Source organism: Dipodomys merriami, unplaced genomic scaffold, assembly GCF_024711535.1.
Source record: "Dipodomys merriami isolate MVZ:Mamm:240054 unplaced genomic scaffold, mDipMer1.0.p SCAF_14, whole genome shotgun sequence".
Classification (NCBI taxonomy): domain Eukaryota; kingdom Metazoa; phylum Chordata; class Mammalia; order Rodentia; family Heteromyidae; genus Dipodomys; species Dipodomys merriami.
The window spans coordinates 15033385-15050121 of NW_027202715.1; the positions used below are offsets into that span (position 1 = coordinate 15033385).

General features: G+C 46.9%; 1 protein-coding gene across 1 annotated transcript in view; it reads left to right on the forward strand.

Moving 5' to 3' along the window:
* The window catches only part of Wdfy4 (WDFY family member 4), a 268757-nt gene extending 252326 nt beyond the window's left edge, over positions 1 to 16431 (forward strand). Inside the window, exons 60-64 of the mRNA XM_070020489.1 lie at positions 4059 to 4238; positions 6570 to 6752; positions 11610 to 11694; positions 15312 to 15423; positions 15989 to 16431. Of these exons, the coding sequence (XP_069876590.1) occupies positions 4059 to 4238; positions 6570 to 6752; positions 11610 to 11694; positions 15312 to 15423; positions 15989 to 16055 (627 nt within the window). The 3' untranslated portion in view covers positions 16056 to 16431. The remainder of the gene's footprint in view (positions 1 to 4058; positions 4239 to 6569; positions 6753 to 11609; positions 11695 to 15311; positions 15424 to 15988) is intronic.
* The last annotated feature ends 306 nt before the right edge of the window (positions 16432 to 16737 follow it).

Consider the following 16737-nt stretch of genomic DNA (forward strand, 5'->3'; position numbering starts at 1 on the left):
AGCTTGGGAGCAATGAAGTCTCTGCCCCACTCATGGGCCTACACCAGCCCTAATGCTGCCTGGGGAAAGACAGAGCTCCATTTCACCCAGAATGCACCAGGGCCTCTGTGTGCTCTAACCTTAATCCTTCAAATCAGGCACTATTATTCCTGCCTTTTCTAATGAGGGAACAGAGGCTCAGAAAGGCTGAACGTGTGTTTAACTCTGGGTTCATCCACCTATATCTAAATTTTATGCTCTTCCTATGTACATTTTGTATATGGGGATATAGGTACTGGAACTTGAACCCAGGACCTGGGCACTGTCCCTGAGCTTTTTGGGTCAATACTGGTGTTCTGCCATTTGAGCCACAGCTCCACTTGCAGCTTTTGTGTGGTTAATCAGAAATAAGAATGTCACAGACTTGCCTTCCCAGGCTGATTTTGAACCACATCTCAGCCTCCAGCAGCTAGGATTACAGGCTTGAGTAACCTTAGGGGAATATTTTTATTTAAAAATTCAGCATGTGAAGAAATGAAAATGAGAGATAGTCACTAAGGTCTGAAAATTTCATCACCCAGCTTTCTTCCTGTGTAGTCTTGAATTTGGGTCAGAACATCAACCAGGGACACTTCTAGTTCAGAAATACAAATCGTTTGTGCATCTGTTTTGTAGTTAGCCATAGATCCCCAAGGGACCAAAACCAAATGAATGGTACAAAATTCACTTGTGCCTGGTTCCTAAGCTGGTTTTCTCTGGAAACATGTGCTTCCCTAGAGCACAGGTGACACTGCCACTTGCTGCATCCCCAAGACAGAACAGGGCCTGGGCAGGGAGGGGTGCTGGAGGAAGGGTGTGTCAGGAGAGTGCTCACCTAAGCACAGGCTCAGGGGACAGGCTCCTGTACTGTCAAGGTACAGGCATGGTCTTTGGGACCCCTCAAACCACCAGCTTCTTAGCAAAGGTCCACCCCTGACCTAGAGACATGTCATCATCCACTAACGCCATCAACACTTGTTAAAACTATTCCACTAAAGAGACATTTCAAATTCTCTTCAAAGGCAGACAATTTCTCTATAATCCTCATGAACGTCTCCATTTCTGCATATTATTGTGCCTGATATACATATTTATACCTTTACCCAGCCTGTGTAGTTATTTGTATTCTGCTTTCAGCCAGCCTATCAAATTCTCTTCATTTTTCTACAGCCTCTATAATTTACATTTCAATTGTTCCAGATGATTCTATTTCCACAAAATTACATTTCAAGTCCGATGCACCACAGCTTAGTAAAACCTTTTCTCCTAAAACTAGGCAATTAAGTTATTTCCAGGTTTCCACTATTTTAAGTAGTGCTGTAGAAGGTATCTTAGAGAGACAGTGTTTGCTTTTGACTGATTGTGTCCTTCTGATGATTTTGGAGTAGATTTACTAATCAGTGACTTGAGGTTTTCCACATTCATTTCTCAATGCCACCAATAATTAATCGAAAATAACCACTTTGCCACGTATACCATTGTGAATTATTTTGAGACAATTGTTTTATTTATATTTTGTTACTTTGGTGTTCTGCAAGATGATACAATGAAGTTATTCTAGTTGATGCATCCTGTAATCCTAACTACTGAGGAGGCTGAGATCTGAGGATCACAGTTTGTTTTCTTTTATTGTGAAAATACCATACAGAGGGGTTACAATTATACGGGCAAGATAACGAGTACATTTTTTTGAGGGGGGGGGGGTCTGGTCGTGTGGCCTGAACTCTGGGCCTGGGCGCTGTCCCTCAGCTCTTCAGCTCAAGGCTAGTGCTCTACCACTTGAGCCACAGCACCACTTCTGGCTTTTTTTCCTTTTGCTTATGTGGTGCTGGGGAATAGAAGCCAGAGCCTCATGCATGCAAGGCAAGCGCTCTACCACTGAGCCACCTTCCCAGCCCCTACGAGTACATTTCTTATCAAGCATTGTTAGCTCCTCCTTTGTTTCCCCTTCCCATACCTTCCAATACCCCTCACCCCCCACCTGTTCCTCCCACCAAAGTTGTAAAGTTAGTTTTTCGACATAATGACTTGTACATCGCATTGTTGCAATGGGTCCACCTGTAGGATCACAGTTTTAAGCCAGCCCAGGCAGATAAATCTTCTAGACTCTTCTAATTAACCAGCAAAGAAAAAAATGGAACTGTGATTCAAGTGGTAGAGTGCCAGCCTTGAGCAAAAAGCTAAGGGTCAGTGCCCAGGCCCTGAAGGACACACACACACACACACACACACACACACACACACACATTCTGAGAATATAGAGAAGCACATGGGAGCCACATTCAGAACTGCTGTGTCCTCCTTTGCTTTCCTCTGCCTTTCCAATGGTGGGCACAGGATATGGATGGTGAGTCTGGCTTGGAGCTGTGGCTTCTGCTCATCAAGACAACAGTCTTGCCTTGCCTTTGTGGGCAATGTGGACCACACAGGCTGCATGCAGGACCATGCAGCCTGCCTTGGTGCTTGACTCAGAACAGCTGTTCTGAGGTCTGGACTTCACACCTGGGTCCCCTTCCCGTGCCTGTGGAGCTGCTGTGCCCCTGTGGTCACGGCTGTCAGCAGCCCTCATTCAAAAAGCTCTGCCTCATCCTCTCCTTGCTCTATTTAGAGACCTTCCATGTTCCCGAGATGACCCACATCTTCTTCCCTGGGTTCTGCCCAGAAGCTTGCCACCACCATCTGGTTGGTGTCATGTTAGGATCCACTGAGGACAAAAGGGAACCTGTGGCAAAACTTTTAATTGCTGTCATCAGGCAAAGTGACAGCTTTGAAAAATGATGCTAGGTCTCATTGACCCAAATGAGTGAGCGGTTGCCTCTGCCCTGAGGGTGGAGGTTTACCAACAGGCTAGCCAGGCTAGTTACGTTCCAGAATGCCACCTCTGCACGCACCTGGCTAATTCCAGAGCACAGCAGACACAGGGTCTCATGTCAGGCTTTCCCAGTGGCCTTGGGATGCTTGGGGCAGAATCCTTACCAGGCCTGCAGCAGTGGGCCATGAGTACCTCTCTTCCTTAGCAACACATCCACTGAAGAGCAAAACCTCTGGCCATCCACAAGTCTGGCCAGGCCCTGAATAGGCCAGATCTGAAGCCCAGAGCAAGGCCCTTATATCACGATTGGTCATGAACCCAGACCCTTCAGACTTGAACAGTCACTCTGTGTGTGTGTGTGTGTGTGTGTGTGTGTGTGTGTGTGTGTGTGTGTGTGTGTGTGTGTGTGTGTGTGTTGGTTCTGGGGCTTGAACTCAGGGCCTTTGCTTTTTTTGCTCAAGGCTGGCACTCAACCACTTCAGCCACAGCTCCACTTGTGGATTTTCTAGTGGTTAATTGGAGATAAAAGTCTCATGGATTTTTCTGCCTGGGCTAGCTTTGAACTGCGATTCTCAGATCTCAGCCTCCTGAGTAGCTAGGATTATAACCATGAACCACTAGCCTCTGGTTAAAAAGTCACATTTTATTCGATAATGATCTGAGTCCCATAGTGTGACCCTCTCCAATGTGAGCATGCCCAAGAATCCCCTGGAAAGCTGTGAGAATGCAGATTGCAGGGCTGTGCCATGCTCTGACTCAGGTCTCAGGAACAGCCTGAAAATTACATTTCTAGCAAACTAGCAAGCTCCCAGTGATACTGCCAAGGCATCTGGCCTGGACAGCACCGCCCACTTTTCCAGCCCCAGCCTTCACATGTTAATTGCACTGCGGGCTGTCTCAGATTCCAGATACAAGCTGGGAAGACAGAGCCTAAGGACACTGCTCACCTCTGGTCGGGTTATCATACAGTGATTCCTAATTATCTCCAGCTGGGCCTCAATCCCTAGAATCTGATGTTACAGATTGCCAGCTGTGGACCCGTACATGTGCATCCTTTCCCCTGCTTCCCCACCGCCCATCCCCAGACTAAGCTCTGGAATCATTGAATCACTCTGAACCTCTGTTTCCCCATTTTGAGCCCAGCAATGAAGGGAAGAGTGGGGAACCCACATGGGTAGTCGAGTGAAGGGTTTCTGTCATAATCTGTGGGTCTGGCTCCTGTCTCCAGGCCTTGTATGGACATACTCAGGCTGTCACATGCCTGGCAGCCTCAGTCACCTTCAGCCTACTGGTGAGTGGATCCCAGGACTGCACCTGCATCCTATGGGACCTGGACCACCTCGCCCACGTGGCCCGCCTGCCTGCCCATCGTGAGGGCATCTCCGCCATCGCCATCAGTGACATCTCGGTGAGACCCCTGTTTCTCCACGTCTGTGTCCTATCTATGTCTTTCAGCCTGCATGGTAGCATGCTGGTAGCATGGCAGAGATCTGTGTGTGGGGATACATCTGTGTGTATGTGTATATATGTATAGATGTGTACACACATATGTATATATCCATATATACATGTATACTCATATATATAAAACGTGTATATACATAAAGTGTATATAAAGATGTGTGCTCACATACAAATATGCACATGTACACAGGTATGTATGTATACATACATATATAAATATATGTGTATATATAGGTATATAGGTAAGTGTATAGTATATACACTCAGATGCACATATACATGTATAGTTATATATATGTATATATATATATATATATATATATATAACATATAAATATAAAATCAATGTGGCTTTTCCTCCAGGATGGATGCCTTCTCATGGGTAGGAGTTCTCTGAGGCTGCAGAGTTCCTGCATGAATTTAAACAAAACCCCAGGGATTCAGTGCATGGGCTATGTGGGTAGAGGATTCATAGATGAAGGGAAAGATGATGGAAAGTCCTGATCTCAACTTTGGCTGGACTTAGTGCTCCAGACAGGCTTAAATATAGGATGATTGTTACGTATGTGGATGGATGATGAGGTGGATGGACATAAAAACAATGGACAAATAGAAATATGGGTAGTGGAAAGACATAGGGATAAATAGGTAGATGGTCATTGGGTGGATGGATGGATAGTTGGAAGTATGGGTGGATAGATTTGGATGGATGGATAGTTGGAAGTATGGGTGGATAGATTTATGAGTGGATGGAAGATAGGTGGATGGATAGTTGGAAGTATGGATAGATTTATGAGTGGATGGAGAATAGGTGGATGGATAGTTGGCAGTTTGAGTTATCCAAGTGGGGTAAGTGGATATGGGATAGATGGATGAATGGGATGGATAGATGGATGGATGGATGGATGGATGATGATAGGTAGTGTGGAAGGTGCATAGATAGATGAAATAACATATTGGAGAAGGCACAAGTTCCTGATCTGGGAGAATACAGAACCATTACCAATGGTGTTCCCAAACCCCAGAGATCACTGGTACCAGGACAGGTTGTCCCAGAGCCATCTGGGTTCATTGCATGCTTATTGGGCCCAGGTCTGGGTGCTTGGCAGAGATGTACTAAAAGTTTCTGGCCTTGAGACAGCTAGCCCTAAGCATTTGAGAAGTGGTACAATAGAAGCTAGCTTGTAGAAGGGCACTGAGTTCTACATCCCATGGTAGGTGGGCAAGGCTTAAAGGAATGGCCCCAGCATTCCAATGGCTACCACTCCATTTTTGTAGGTTAGACAGGACTTGGGAGAGACACTCTGGATATAAGTGTTTTAAGAAATGCAACAGGGAAATTTCTTCTCTATGGTTCCCTTTGAGGGGCATCACGTAACTTCATGAGCCACTTGCAGTCATTTGAACCTCTGTCCCATGCTGTCCACCTAAACTTCATGGGGCTAAGCTGGGCAGTCACTTGTAGGCCTGCTGACCCTGTCCAAAGGTGTAACCTCAGGTGGGGTCAGGTGGGGTCATCTGTGGCAGCCAGGGTATGGCCAGGAAGAGGGCTCTGGGAGCAATCCCAAAAGGGGTCCAGTATGTTGATGTTCTGCTATTGCGATGAAAGGCCGGAAACAACTTAAGAGAGGAAAGATTTATTTTGTTTGCAGTCTCAGAAGTTTCAGTCCATGATGGCTAGCTCCATTATTGTGCATCTAAGTCAAGGTGGAACCACCTACAGAAAGAGCTAGAACAGAGCTGCTTTTGCCAGAAGCAATGGAGAGAGAGGGGGGGAGCACGCAGAAGGGTCCAGGGACAAGATACTAACCTTCAAAGACACTTCCAGTGACCTGTCTCCCCTAACCAGGTACCACTGCTTACTTTCCACCATCTCCCAATAGCACTATCAAAATTATGAATCCTTTGGTGGATCAATCCATTTGTTTAGGTCACAGCCCTCATAATCCGGTCACATCTCAGTGATTAGCTCCACCAGCTGTGGATCAAGTCTTCCACACATGGGCCTTATGGGGAACACTTCATCCCAAGCCGTAACAGCCAGTCACCATCTGCCAGAAGAAGTGCTGTCCCAAAATATCATTGCAGTAGAAAGAGTCAAGAAGTTAACTGTGTGAAAATAGAGCAAATTCATGAGTAAGCTGAAAAGTGTGTTGTAGGGGATTTGGGGGCTATGTTGCAAGAAGATGGCAGAGATGGGTGATGCAGTGTGAAGACTGGGTGGCTGAGCAGAGGACAGATGGGTCGGCAGGGATGGCACCTGTCATTTTTGCAGGGCGTCATCGTCTCCTGTGCGGGAGCTCACTTGTCCCTGTGGAACGTCAACGGACAGCCCCTGGCCAGCATCACCACCGCCTGGGGCCCTGAAGGAGCCATAACCTGCTGCTGTGTGGTGGAGGGCCCCGCCTGGGATGCAAGTCACGTCATTGTCACTGGGAGTCAAGATGGCATTGTTCGGGTAGGTGTGTTTTATAAGGTCAGAATGACAAGAGGACACAAGAAATGTTCTCTCCATTTTCCCCATAGGGGTCCAATTCTATAAATGGCCTTTGAGACCTTCCTCATCTAGGCAGCAGTTAGAGCAAGTGAAAGAAGGGTAGGACTTTCTCTAAGGAAAAAACGAAATAAAATCATATATATATATATATATATATACACATATATATACAATAAACATATCCACACACCTATATATACCATGTATTATATAAATGTATATACATGCATACATATGTATATTATACACATATGCAAACATGCACACGCCTGTATTACATGTCATATAGTATGTATGTACACACATGCATATTATATATTATATGCATATGCATGGATTGTGTAGTGCACACATATGCACGTATATTAATATTAAATTAATATTAACATGTTAACAACATATTAGTATAAGTGAATATTAATAAGTTCATGTGAATGCTGAATGGGCACTAGAATGTTGATGTTCACATTCAGTAAATTAAGGCTCAGTGCTGAAAAGAGATATATGTATCATTTATGCAACCCAACTTAACTATCTATTTATCTACCCCTTAACCGGTCTACCCAACTATTTGCCTGTGTATCTATTTATGCACTTGTCTATTCATTCATTCATGCATCTCTTCAGCCTTCTGTTCATACATTAACCTATCCACCCACCCTCCAGTTCATCTGTCCATCCACTTACCCATCCATCCACATCCATCTTTTCATTAATCTACCCACTCCCCCATTATCTGCCTGCCCATCCATCTATCCATCCACCTGCCTGCTACCCATTCAATAATCACTGAAGGCTTATCTCCATACCAAGCACTCTATACAAGCCCCTGTAGACATAGGAATCAAGGAAATCAGACCTTTTCATCAGGAAACTCACATCCCAGAGAAAGGTATGCACGTGTTGAGGTAATCAGAAGTACCATGGCCTTGAGAACATCTGTGGAGAGGAAGGAGGTTCAAGGGGCCAAGAAAAGAAGGGACCACTGATATGAAGGGATAAAATGGGAAGTACACGTCTCAGTGGTTAATTCTTGAGATTGACAGGATGAAGGAATGGGTGAAGATTGGGGATAATTATGAGGTATACTTGTGGAACTCAAGTTTCATGATTTAAGAAACTAAGTTATTGCTGGGTGCCAGTGGCTCACACCTGTCATCCTAGCAACTCAGAAGGCTGAGATCTGAGGATGGTGATTCAAAGCCAGTCCAGGCAGGAAAGTCCATGAGACTCTTATCTCCAATTAACTACAAAACTCCAGAAGTGACACTGAGGCTCAAGTGGTAGAGCATTAGCCTTGAGTACCAAAGCTCAGGGACAAGTGCCCAGACCTAAAGTTTAAGCTTCAGGACTAGCAAAGAAAAAATAGATTTTTTTCACTGTACAAGGTGTTTGAGCAAATGCTACAAACATTTGCAAGAGCCTGCTCTGAGAATTCGCAGCTGAAATTCATAGTCTGCCCTCCAAGGCCCTCCAGACTCCCATATCAGCAGGTGACACTCTGGGGGAATGAATGGAGTGACAGGAGAAGGCCTAAGGGAAGGAGAGTTGTCCTTTCTAGCAGGAGTAGCTCAGGGGAGGTGATGTTTCAGCTGAACCCTGAGGACACAGAGCAGTCAGAGCCTGTGAAGTCTGTAGGCTGACTGGCCAGCATGAGTTGGGAGAGGCTGACTGGCAGGAAATGCCTCACAGAGCTCTATCAGTGGCTGGGAGCTCAGGGTCTGTAGGAGATCAAGGTATTCCAGGCTTGCCAGAATGAGGAAAATGCAGAGGTCCAGGCTTGATAGGGTGTGGGCAGGGGGCAGGGGAGGGGTGGGGGGGGGGAAGTCAGCCAATGAGCCTCAGCTACAGTTCTTCTCTGGGCCTATCCAAGGCAGGAATATAAGCATGCCCAGTGTGAAGCACTCAGTTCTAGATCTGCCCAGTGCCCATGCTAGGAGAGGGGAGCAGATCATAGAACCATGGAGGGAAAGCTGCTTCCTGTCCTCTAACAATCGAAGTCCAGACTCAGCAAGTGAGATGACACAACTCATGCAGTCAGCCCCAGGGCATGCATGCAGAGCGCATGGGGTCAGAGTGCAGAGAGGCCCCCAGGGACAATGGCATGGGTAGAAGTAGATATTAACTTAGTAACAAGATGATGAGCTGGGCTGCACACCAGTGCCTCACACCTACAATCTTGGCTACTCAGGAGGCTGAGATCTGAGAATCACAGTTTGAAGTCAACCAGGGCAGAAAAGTCCACAAGACACCAACAAAAAGCCATAAATGGAGGTGTGGCGTAAGTGGTAGAGTGCCAGCTCTGAGTCAAAAAAAAAAAAAAAAGAACAAGTGAGTAAGTCCTGAAGCTCAATGGACTTCAAGCCCCAGTACTGGCCCATAAACAAACCAACAAACTGGCTGTGGAGAATAGAGGGAGAAGTACATCAGGACCCAGAGGTGAGAGTAATTGAAGGGATCCTTCACACATCTATCCCAGGGGACCACACAGAGGCAGGCAGGCACAGGAGAAAGACTATTATAAGGTTTATTAGAGGAGCCATATTTCTCCCAAGAGGATGGTGACCTCCACTATTTAGGTAGCAGGAGGGTCTGACTTAGTCAGACGGGTTGTCATTTTTGTCTTGTATGACTGTGGCCACTTTGCCATAGTTGATGGCTTTGTGGCCCACATGTTTGAGACCATCCATTATACAGGCAATAAATTGGTTTCACCTTTGGCCACCACCTGGGTAATTGTAAATCCCAGTGAGGATCCTGGTCAGGCACTAGCCTCAGTCACAGCTAGGTGATTGGGGGTGGTCTGGTGGGCCTCATCTGCATAGCAGTGGGCCTTTCCCCAAATATCCCGCTGTTCCCCTGGTAGAAGGGTACTAGGTTATATATACGCCACACCAGGTTACCTCATAGGATAGGAATACATGCTGCAGCTTCTTGGTATAGGCAGTAGGATTGGCAGAGAAAGAACCCAGGTGCATGTCAATCTGTGCTAGGCCATTTAATGAGAGCAGCATGTGCACCGTGACTATGCCACCGGCCCCTGCCACCTCCCATAATGGAAGAACGTGGGCTCAAGTAGCACTCCGATCTGTAGCAGGCCCTTGGGTCTGGGTAAGGATGGTACTTAATGTTTCTGTTTATTTTTTTAAGGTTTTTATTGTAAAAATACTGTACAGAGGGGTTATAGTATACATGAGCAAGGTAATGAGTACATTTCCTATCTAGCCTTGTTGCTTCTTCGTTTTTCCCCTACCATCCCTTCTTTCCCAACCTGTATCCTTATTTAAACATTTTGTTTTTTTTCCCTACCCCTCCCCAAATTAGAGAAGTGTATATACAAGATGCAGGGCACCAACATCAAATACAGTGAAAACAGGGCTTATATTGTGAGGGAGGAACATACTAAGAAACAAAAAGAAATCACATGATACATTATAAATACCGTTTCTGTAAGGCGAGTAACAACCTCCAGGGCATCTTTCAGCTGAGACAGCTGGTTCAGAGTGGCCAGGCCAGGCATGCTTTTGTCCATCGGGGAGGAGAGGTTGCTGATGGAAGGGGGCCTTGGCCTTGGCTGGTGCGGGAATGGAGGGTGCCAGAACCATTGATAAGAGGGCTGAGTGAGGGCTGCTGGATCAGGGCAGGGGAGGGGGCTGCCACCTCTGGCAGAAGTCCTACCTCCTTCAGTGGAAATCCTACCTCCTCCAGTGCAGCCCAGGGGCTGTTGCCTCCCATGTTTGAAATGGCAGCAACTCATTCACCGGATCTGAAATAGAGTCTGGGTTATACACTGGTGGCCTTGTGGCTAGAAGGAGTTGGGCAGGAGGACTTAAGGACTTAGATAGTTTAGTTTGGAGGAAGGAGAGAAAGAAAGAGAAAGCATCTACATAGCTGGCCTCCTTTAACCTGCCTGACTGCCTGCAGAAGTTGGATAGATCAATTCCATAGGATATAGGATCCAGTGTCCCATGAATGGGGCACATGGACTGATTGTCCAGTGAATATTCAGGCCATATCTCAGTACAGAAGTATATGAGCTCCTGTGGATCAATGTCAGATTGAAGTTGGAGCACTTTTAGATTATTTAAGAGACAATACAAGGGGGAGTCCTGAGGAATGCCAGGAATATTAGATTGTGTCCGGCCCATGATAAGTGACCTGGAACCAAAAGCTTGCTGCAGAGCATCCTCGGCAGTGCAATTTGGCTCAAAAAGTGGGAAACAACCAGTAGGAAATGTCGTCACGTTTCTCCACGGCCATGGAGGCCTTCAGAAATGTGGCTTAAATACTTGGTCAAGTTTTTCGGGGGTAGGGGGGCCCTGAAGCCCCCTGACGGAGGCACTGAGCCTGCCCAGTGAAATCTAGGTCTCTAGAGTCTTCACTTACCTGGGGGTAGGACTTGATCAGCCACTGGCAGACGTGTAGGAGGCACTCAGTTCAGTAGGAAATCAGCTTGGCAGTCTTTTGGGTCTGCCTAGGACAGTGGGTTAGGTCCCGGGGTCGCTGGCAGGGCCCTCCCAGTGAATCCACTGGGGAGCCTATCCCCGTACAGGCCATGAAAACGAAAGGAAAATAAATCTTTTCCGCTACGTGACTTCTGTCCGCGTGGTCTTCTGGGTACCTTTCTGCCTGGGTTACATTTTCCTTTCAGTAATAAGCCTCCACATGGAGAGTAGTAACTAAACCCCCCACATAGCTGTGCTTTGTCCTTCCCTCCCCAGAGGTGGAGACTTAGCATGTCTACCCCCCACACCTCCATCCAGAGTTGCAGACAGGATCGCTTTCCCAGCTCATGACACGTTTACTCTCTCTGGACAGATTTGGAAGACGGAGGACATGAAGATGTCCATTCTTGGGCAGGAAACAGCAGAGGAACCCTCCACTCAGCCTCCAAGCCCCCAAGGTACCTGTCTGGCTAAGAGGAGGCTGCACCTGCCTTGAGCTATCTTCCTGCCTTGAGCTATCTCCCTTCCCTCTTCTTTTCCTGCTTTGCCTCTGGGCTTCAGAGCTGAGAGAAGACAACACTCTGGGGATTGCTGCCAGGGCTGGGGATGGACCTTGGGAGAATGATTTTCTTCCTGCAAGTTGGGGGGTGGCAGTATGAAAAGCTCCTTGTTGCGTCTTGGCCTAGGCCTCGTAGACACCACCATACCATACTAGCTCCAGGGTGCTCCATGGCCCTATGCACAGTGGAGATTGGGGCTCCTAAGCTTCAGGAGGGAAAACACATGTCCGTGATTTTGATTTGATGCTCTGTACCTGCCTGGATGGTACAAATGCCCACCAGGGAGCTAGATGCAGCTAGCTATTTGCCTGCACAGCCAGAGTGTGGATGGGAAAGGGAGCAACCCCTTCCCCAAAAAGGGGAGCAGAAGGTGGATCCCTCCAGTCTCAGATAGCCCTGTTGGCCTTGGTTTAGTCCACCCAACTCCACATGACAGGATCTTCAATGTGAGTCTGGGATTATCACCAATATGAGTCTCAATATGAATCCAAGCATTGCTCAGGGACTTAAGAAAGCGTTAGATTCTGTCAGGGACCAATGGCTCACGCCTGTAATCCTAACTAATCCAGGAGGCTGAGATCTGAGAATCCTGACTCAAACCCAACCTAGGAATAAATCTGTGAGGCTCTTTTATCTCTAACCAGCAAGAAGCTAAAAGTGGAGGTGTGACTCGAGTGGTGGAGTGCCAGCCTCGAGTGAAAACCAAGCAAGAGCAAAAGGCCTTGAGTTTAAGTCCCAGTGTTGGTGAGAACTCATGTGGGCACATGCACACACACACCCCTCCCCACCCAGCTGAACTCCTCCCTCTTTCTTTTGTTTGTTTTGTTTTATTTTGTTTTTCCTATGCTGGTACAGAGACGTGAACTTGGGGCCTGGGAGCTGTCTCTCAGCATTTTCCACTCAAGGCTGGTGCTCTACCACTTGCACCACAGCTCTACTTCTGGCTTTTTGCTGGTCAACTCCAGATAGAGTCTCATGTGAGCTTTCCTGCCTGGGTTGGCTTCAAACTTTGATCCTCAGATTTCAGCCTCTTGAGTAGCTAGGATTATAGGCGTGAGCCACCAGCATTCCACTCCCTCCTCTAATTTTGTCCATATGGAAGGGAACCAGTACAGGTCTCTTATTCTCAGCCTGCTAGTGAAGCAGTTCTGTGGGCACTGCCCGCCATCTTGGTTTTAGGACCAACTGCTCCCTTTTGCAGCTCTCAAGGCCCAATGAGCTAAGGGTACTAGCTTAGCCAATGACTGCAATAAGTATGCTCAGAAAAGAAGGCTAAGTGAATGGCTAGAATGGTAGATGGATGGACAGATGAAGAAGAGGCACCTTAGAACCATTCACAGGTTGGATCGGGCCAACAGACCAATAGGTTTCTTACCAGCATCAACAACTCTAGTGAGGCTGTGTTTGTTCATTGCTTGAGTCTTGGAAAGGAGAAGTGGGAAACAAGACTGTAGACCCAGCAACCTGTGTGACCCTGCTTCCCTGTCTATCAAATAGAAGTCTCGTACCTCTGCTACACAGAGCATTGATGACAGGAAGTGACAGACATAGGCCAGGATCTACACCACAAACTCAGATCATTATTGTCACTGTCTCAGGTTCCTAAGAGATTCTTTTCTTTAAACACAGTGGCTGATGATGAGATTAGGGAAATTACAAGATGGTTTCAAGATGACAGAGTCCCTAATCCATGATCTGCCCCTGTCATCCATCCTGACCTAAGGCCATCACTGCCCCATTGAGCTGACTGCCACAGCTGTGTAAGGATGAGGATGGAATGACATACTGGTGTACACAACCAACACATCTGCATGCCAGTTGACAACTATAACTCTCTGGAGGACTTTAATAAGGAAGCAAATTGTGTGTGTGTGTGTGTGTGTGTGTGTGTGTGTGTGTGTGTGTGTGTGTGTGTGTGTGTGTGTGTGTGTGTGTGTGTGTGTGTGTGTGTGTGTGTGCTTTAATTAAGGACCTGGATGCTGTTCTTGAACTTTTTGGCTCTAGGATAGCACTCTATCATTTGAGTCACAGCTCCATCTCTGACTTTTTTGGCAGTTTGCTGGAGATAAAAGAGTCTTGTAGAGCTGGGTACTGGTGGCTCACACCTGTAATCCTAGCTACTCAGGAGGCTGAGATCTGAGGATCGTGGTTCAAAGCCAGCCCAGGCAGGAAAGTCCTTGAGACTCTTTATCTCCAATAAACCACCAGAAAACTGAAAGTGGCCCTGTGGCTCAAGTGGTAGAGTTCTTGCCTTGAGCTGAAGAGCTGAGGGACAGCAGGTCAAGACCCACGACTCACCAAAAAAAAAAAAAAAGTTTTGTAGGCTTCAGGTTAGCCTCCCACTTAAGATCCTCAGATCTCAATCTTCTGAGTAGCTAGGATCACAGGTGTGAGTCACTGGCATCCAGAGTGTGGTGTTTTTACAATATTGCTCAAACCATTTTTGTTGGAAACGGGGAAATATTAAGAGTGACATGTGCATAGTTGCACACGCGTCCTCATGGCGTGTATTGCTGCATCCTTTCCGATGTCTTCAGGGGCAAGAAAGGAGATTCTTTGAAGAGATTGAGGATCTTGCATCTGTGGGCAGATGTAATCTCATTTCTGCCCAGAATTCATTTATTTGTCATATGCAGCAAGAACCAACCCAATTGAATACAATTTATTTCAGAAATCACTCCCTCGATTAGCACTCAATCTGTTAGATAAAAAGCACCCGGGAAACGTGTGCTGTTTGGAATTGTGTAGGAATTTACAGATGCCTAGTTCTGACTCCAGGCAATTTCTCCCACTGGTATCCCTCAGCTTTCCCTGGTGCCCACGCCTGTCGGCACATGCAGGCCAGCACCCCGGGACCACCAAGCCCATGGCACCGTTTCTTACCCTGAGTCCAGCAAAATGGCTTCACAGGGCCGTGGCCAGCTGCTGTCTCTCCATCTCACCCTTCACATTTGTGAAAGAATTACTGTCTGTCCCCAAATGCAGTCATTAAAATGAGTGAAGTAATCATTGAGTTATATTTTTTTGAAAAAAAAATAATAAAAAAAAGTTCTCAGCATTTAATTATTGGTTGTGGCATGAGAGGATTTAGATAAGTTGATAATGCCAACTTTATGTAATTTATTTTTACTAGGCAATTACAGGCTGCATTACATCCTGGCAGCAAGGTATTGTGGGGCATCTTATTAAGCATAAAGCCAGTAAACACTGATGAACAATTTTGCTGAACTAGGCATGCAATTTAGAAAGCAATAATACACAAATCCAATTTGGTACACAATGGATACCGTGGCACGTCAGCACATGTAACTATCACAGCCTGCAAATTAAATTGGGACGGTCCTTTTTTTCTGTTGCAACAGCACAGGCTAAGATTAAATATATTTTCCCCCCCTCAATTTAGCAAGTTGCTGACCACAAATATAAATATATGTGTATGTGTGGCCCACTGTGTAAATGTCCATGGTCTCATGCATGGACATTGTTCTAACTCTTCTCTTGCACATTTCCAGCAGGTTGCAGGTGGGAGAAGAACCTTGCCTTGAGTCGAGAGCTGGACATCAGTGTGGCTTTGACAGGCAAACCCAGCAAGGCCAGCCCTGCCCTGACAGCCCTGGCTGTGTCTAAGTAAGTGCAACCTGGTTTCCCCAGGCCTCCAGCAGAGGGTGCTGTGACCACCCTAGCAAAATCCCATCAACCCTGGGCCCAGACCAGGCCCAGGCCAGGCTGTTAGGCAGGCCCACCAGAGAATCTCCCAGCCACACTGGGCCTTAGGAAATACTATGTATTTAAGTGTCATAGACAACATTTGGTTCCCATGATTTTAGCCATCATGGTGACCCAGTGGAATTAGTTACTGTGATTCAATCAGCTCTCCACACAGGAAGTATCGTCCCCAGGCTATGCTGGCAGAGGCAGGGCCAAGCCTGCTCTCTGGAATCCCTAGCATCTTCAACTTTCTCTCTGTACTCTGGGACCTGCAGCTTTCCCAGCTCAGTGGCCCCTGCTGCCCTGATCAGTGTAGTCTCCATTTCTTCCAGTGCAGTCCCTGGCTTCAGGGAGATGAGGCCAGGACTGGCTCTGTGAAGTCCTGGACCAAGCCCCAGGAGGCAGTTTTCCTGAGTGTGGGCTGATACACTCAGTTCTCACAGGCTGGCTCTGATGCTCTTGTTTTTTTCTTTTTCTTCCCAAGAAACCAGACCAAACTCCTGGTTGGTGATGAGAAGGGGAGAATATTTTGCTGGTCTGCAGATGGGTAGGTAAGGGAGGTGGCTAGAGCCTCCAGAACTGGGAAAGAGTCTCTGGGGGCAACAGCAACAGTGCTGTGGAGGCTGAAGTCCACCCCAAGAAGTTTCCACTGCCCCAGTGCCCAGGGAAGAAGAGGCATCTGGGGTTTACCTCTGTGTATTCCAAAACATCTCCAGAACCCAGGGTACTTCTGAAGAAAGCATCAGCACATATATTTGTGCTGGAAACAGAACTGTCGGTGGGAAGCTGCACACAGAATTACACATGACTCACCTTCCCCAGGGCTCAGTGCACAGAAAAAACAAAATGGGATTGATCACTGGCAATGGATGGAGAAGGGCTCATTGTCTTTGTTTTATTAAAGGAACTGTTTTCCAAATACAAAAATGTTTGAGTTCCAGACCACCCTTGCCAAGAAAGGCAAGTGTAAGTGGCCACTGCTCATCAATCTAGCTTCTGCAGCTCACATATGTGGAGGACATGAGTTTTGCCCTAGGGAAGACATAAGGGCTCCACAGACACAGTTGGCTGTGTCCCCAGCCAGGTTTTGCCTCATCCAGCCCTTTCTTGGACCCTTCCTACATAGCATCCTGTCCATATACATCAGCACCCCTGTCCATATACAATTTGAGGCTATCACTCATCTTAATGGATCTGTGAAATTTGTTTTAAAAAAAAACACCTGGCATATGC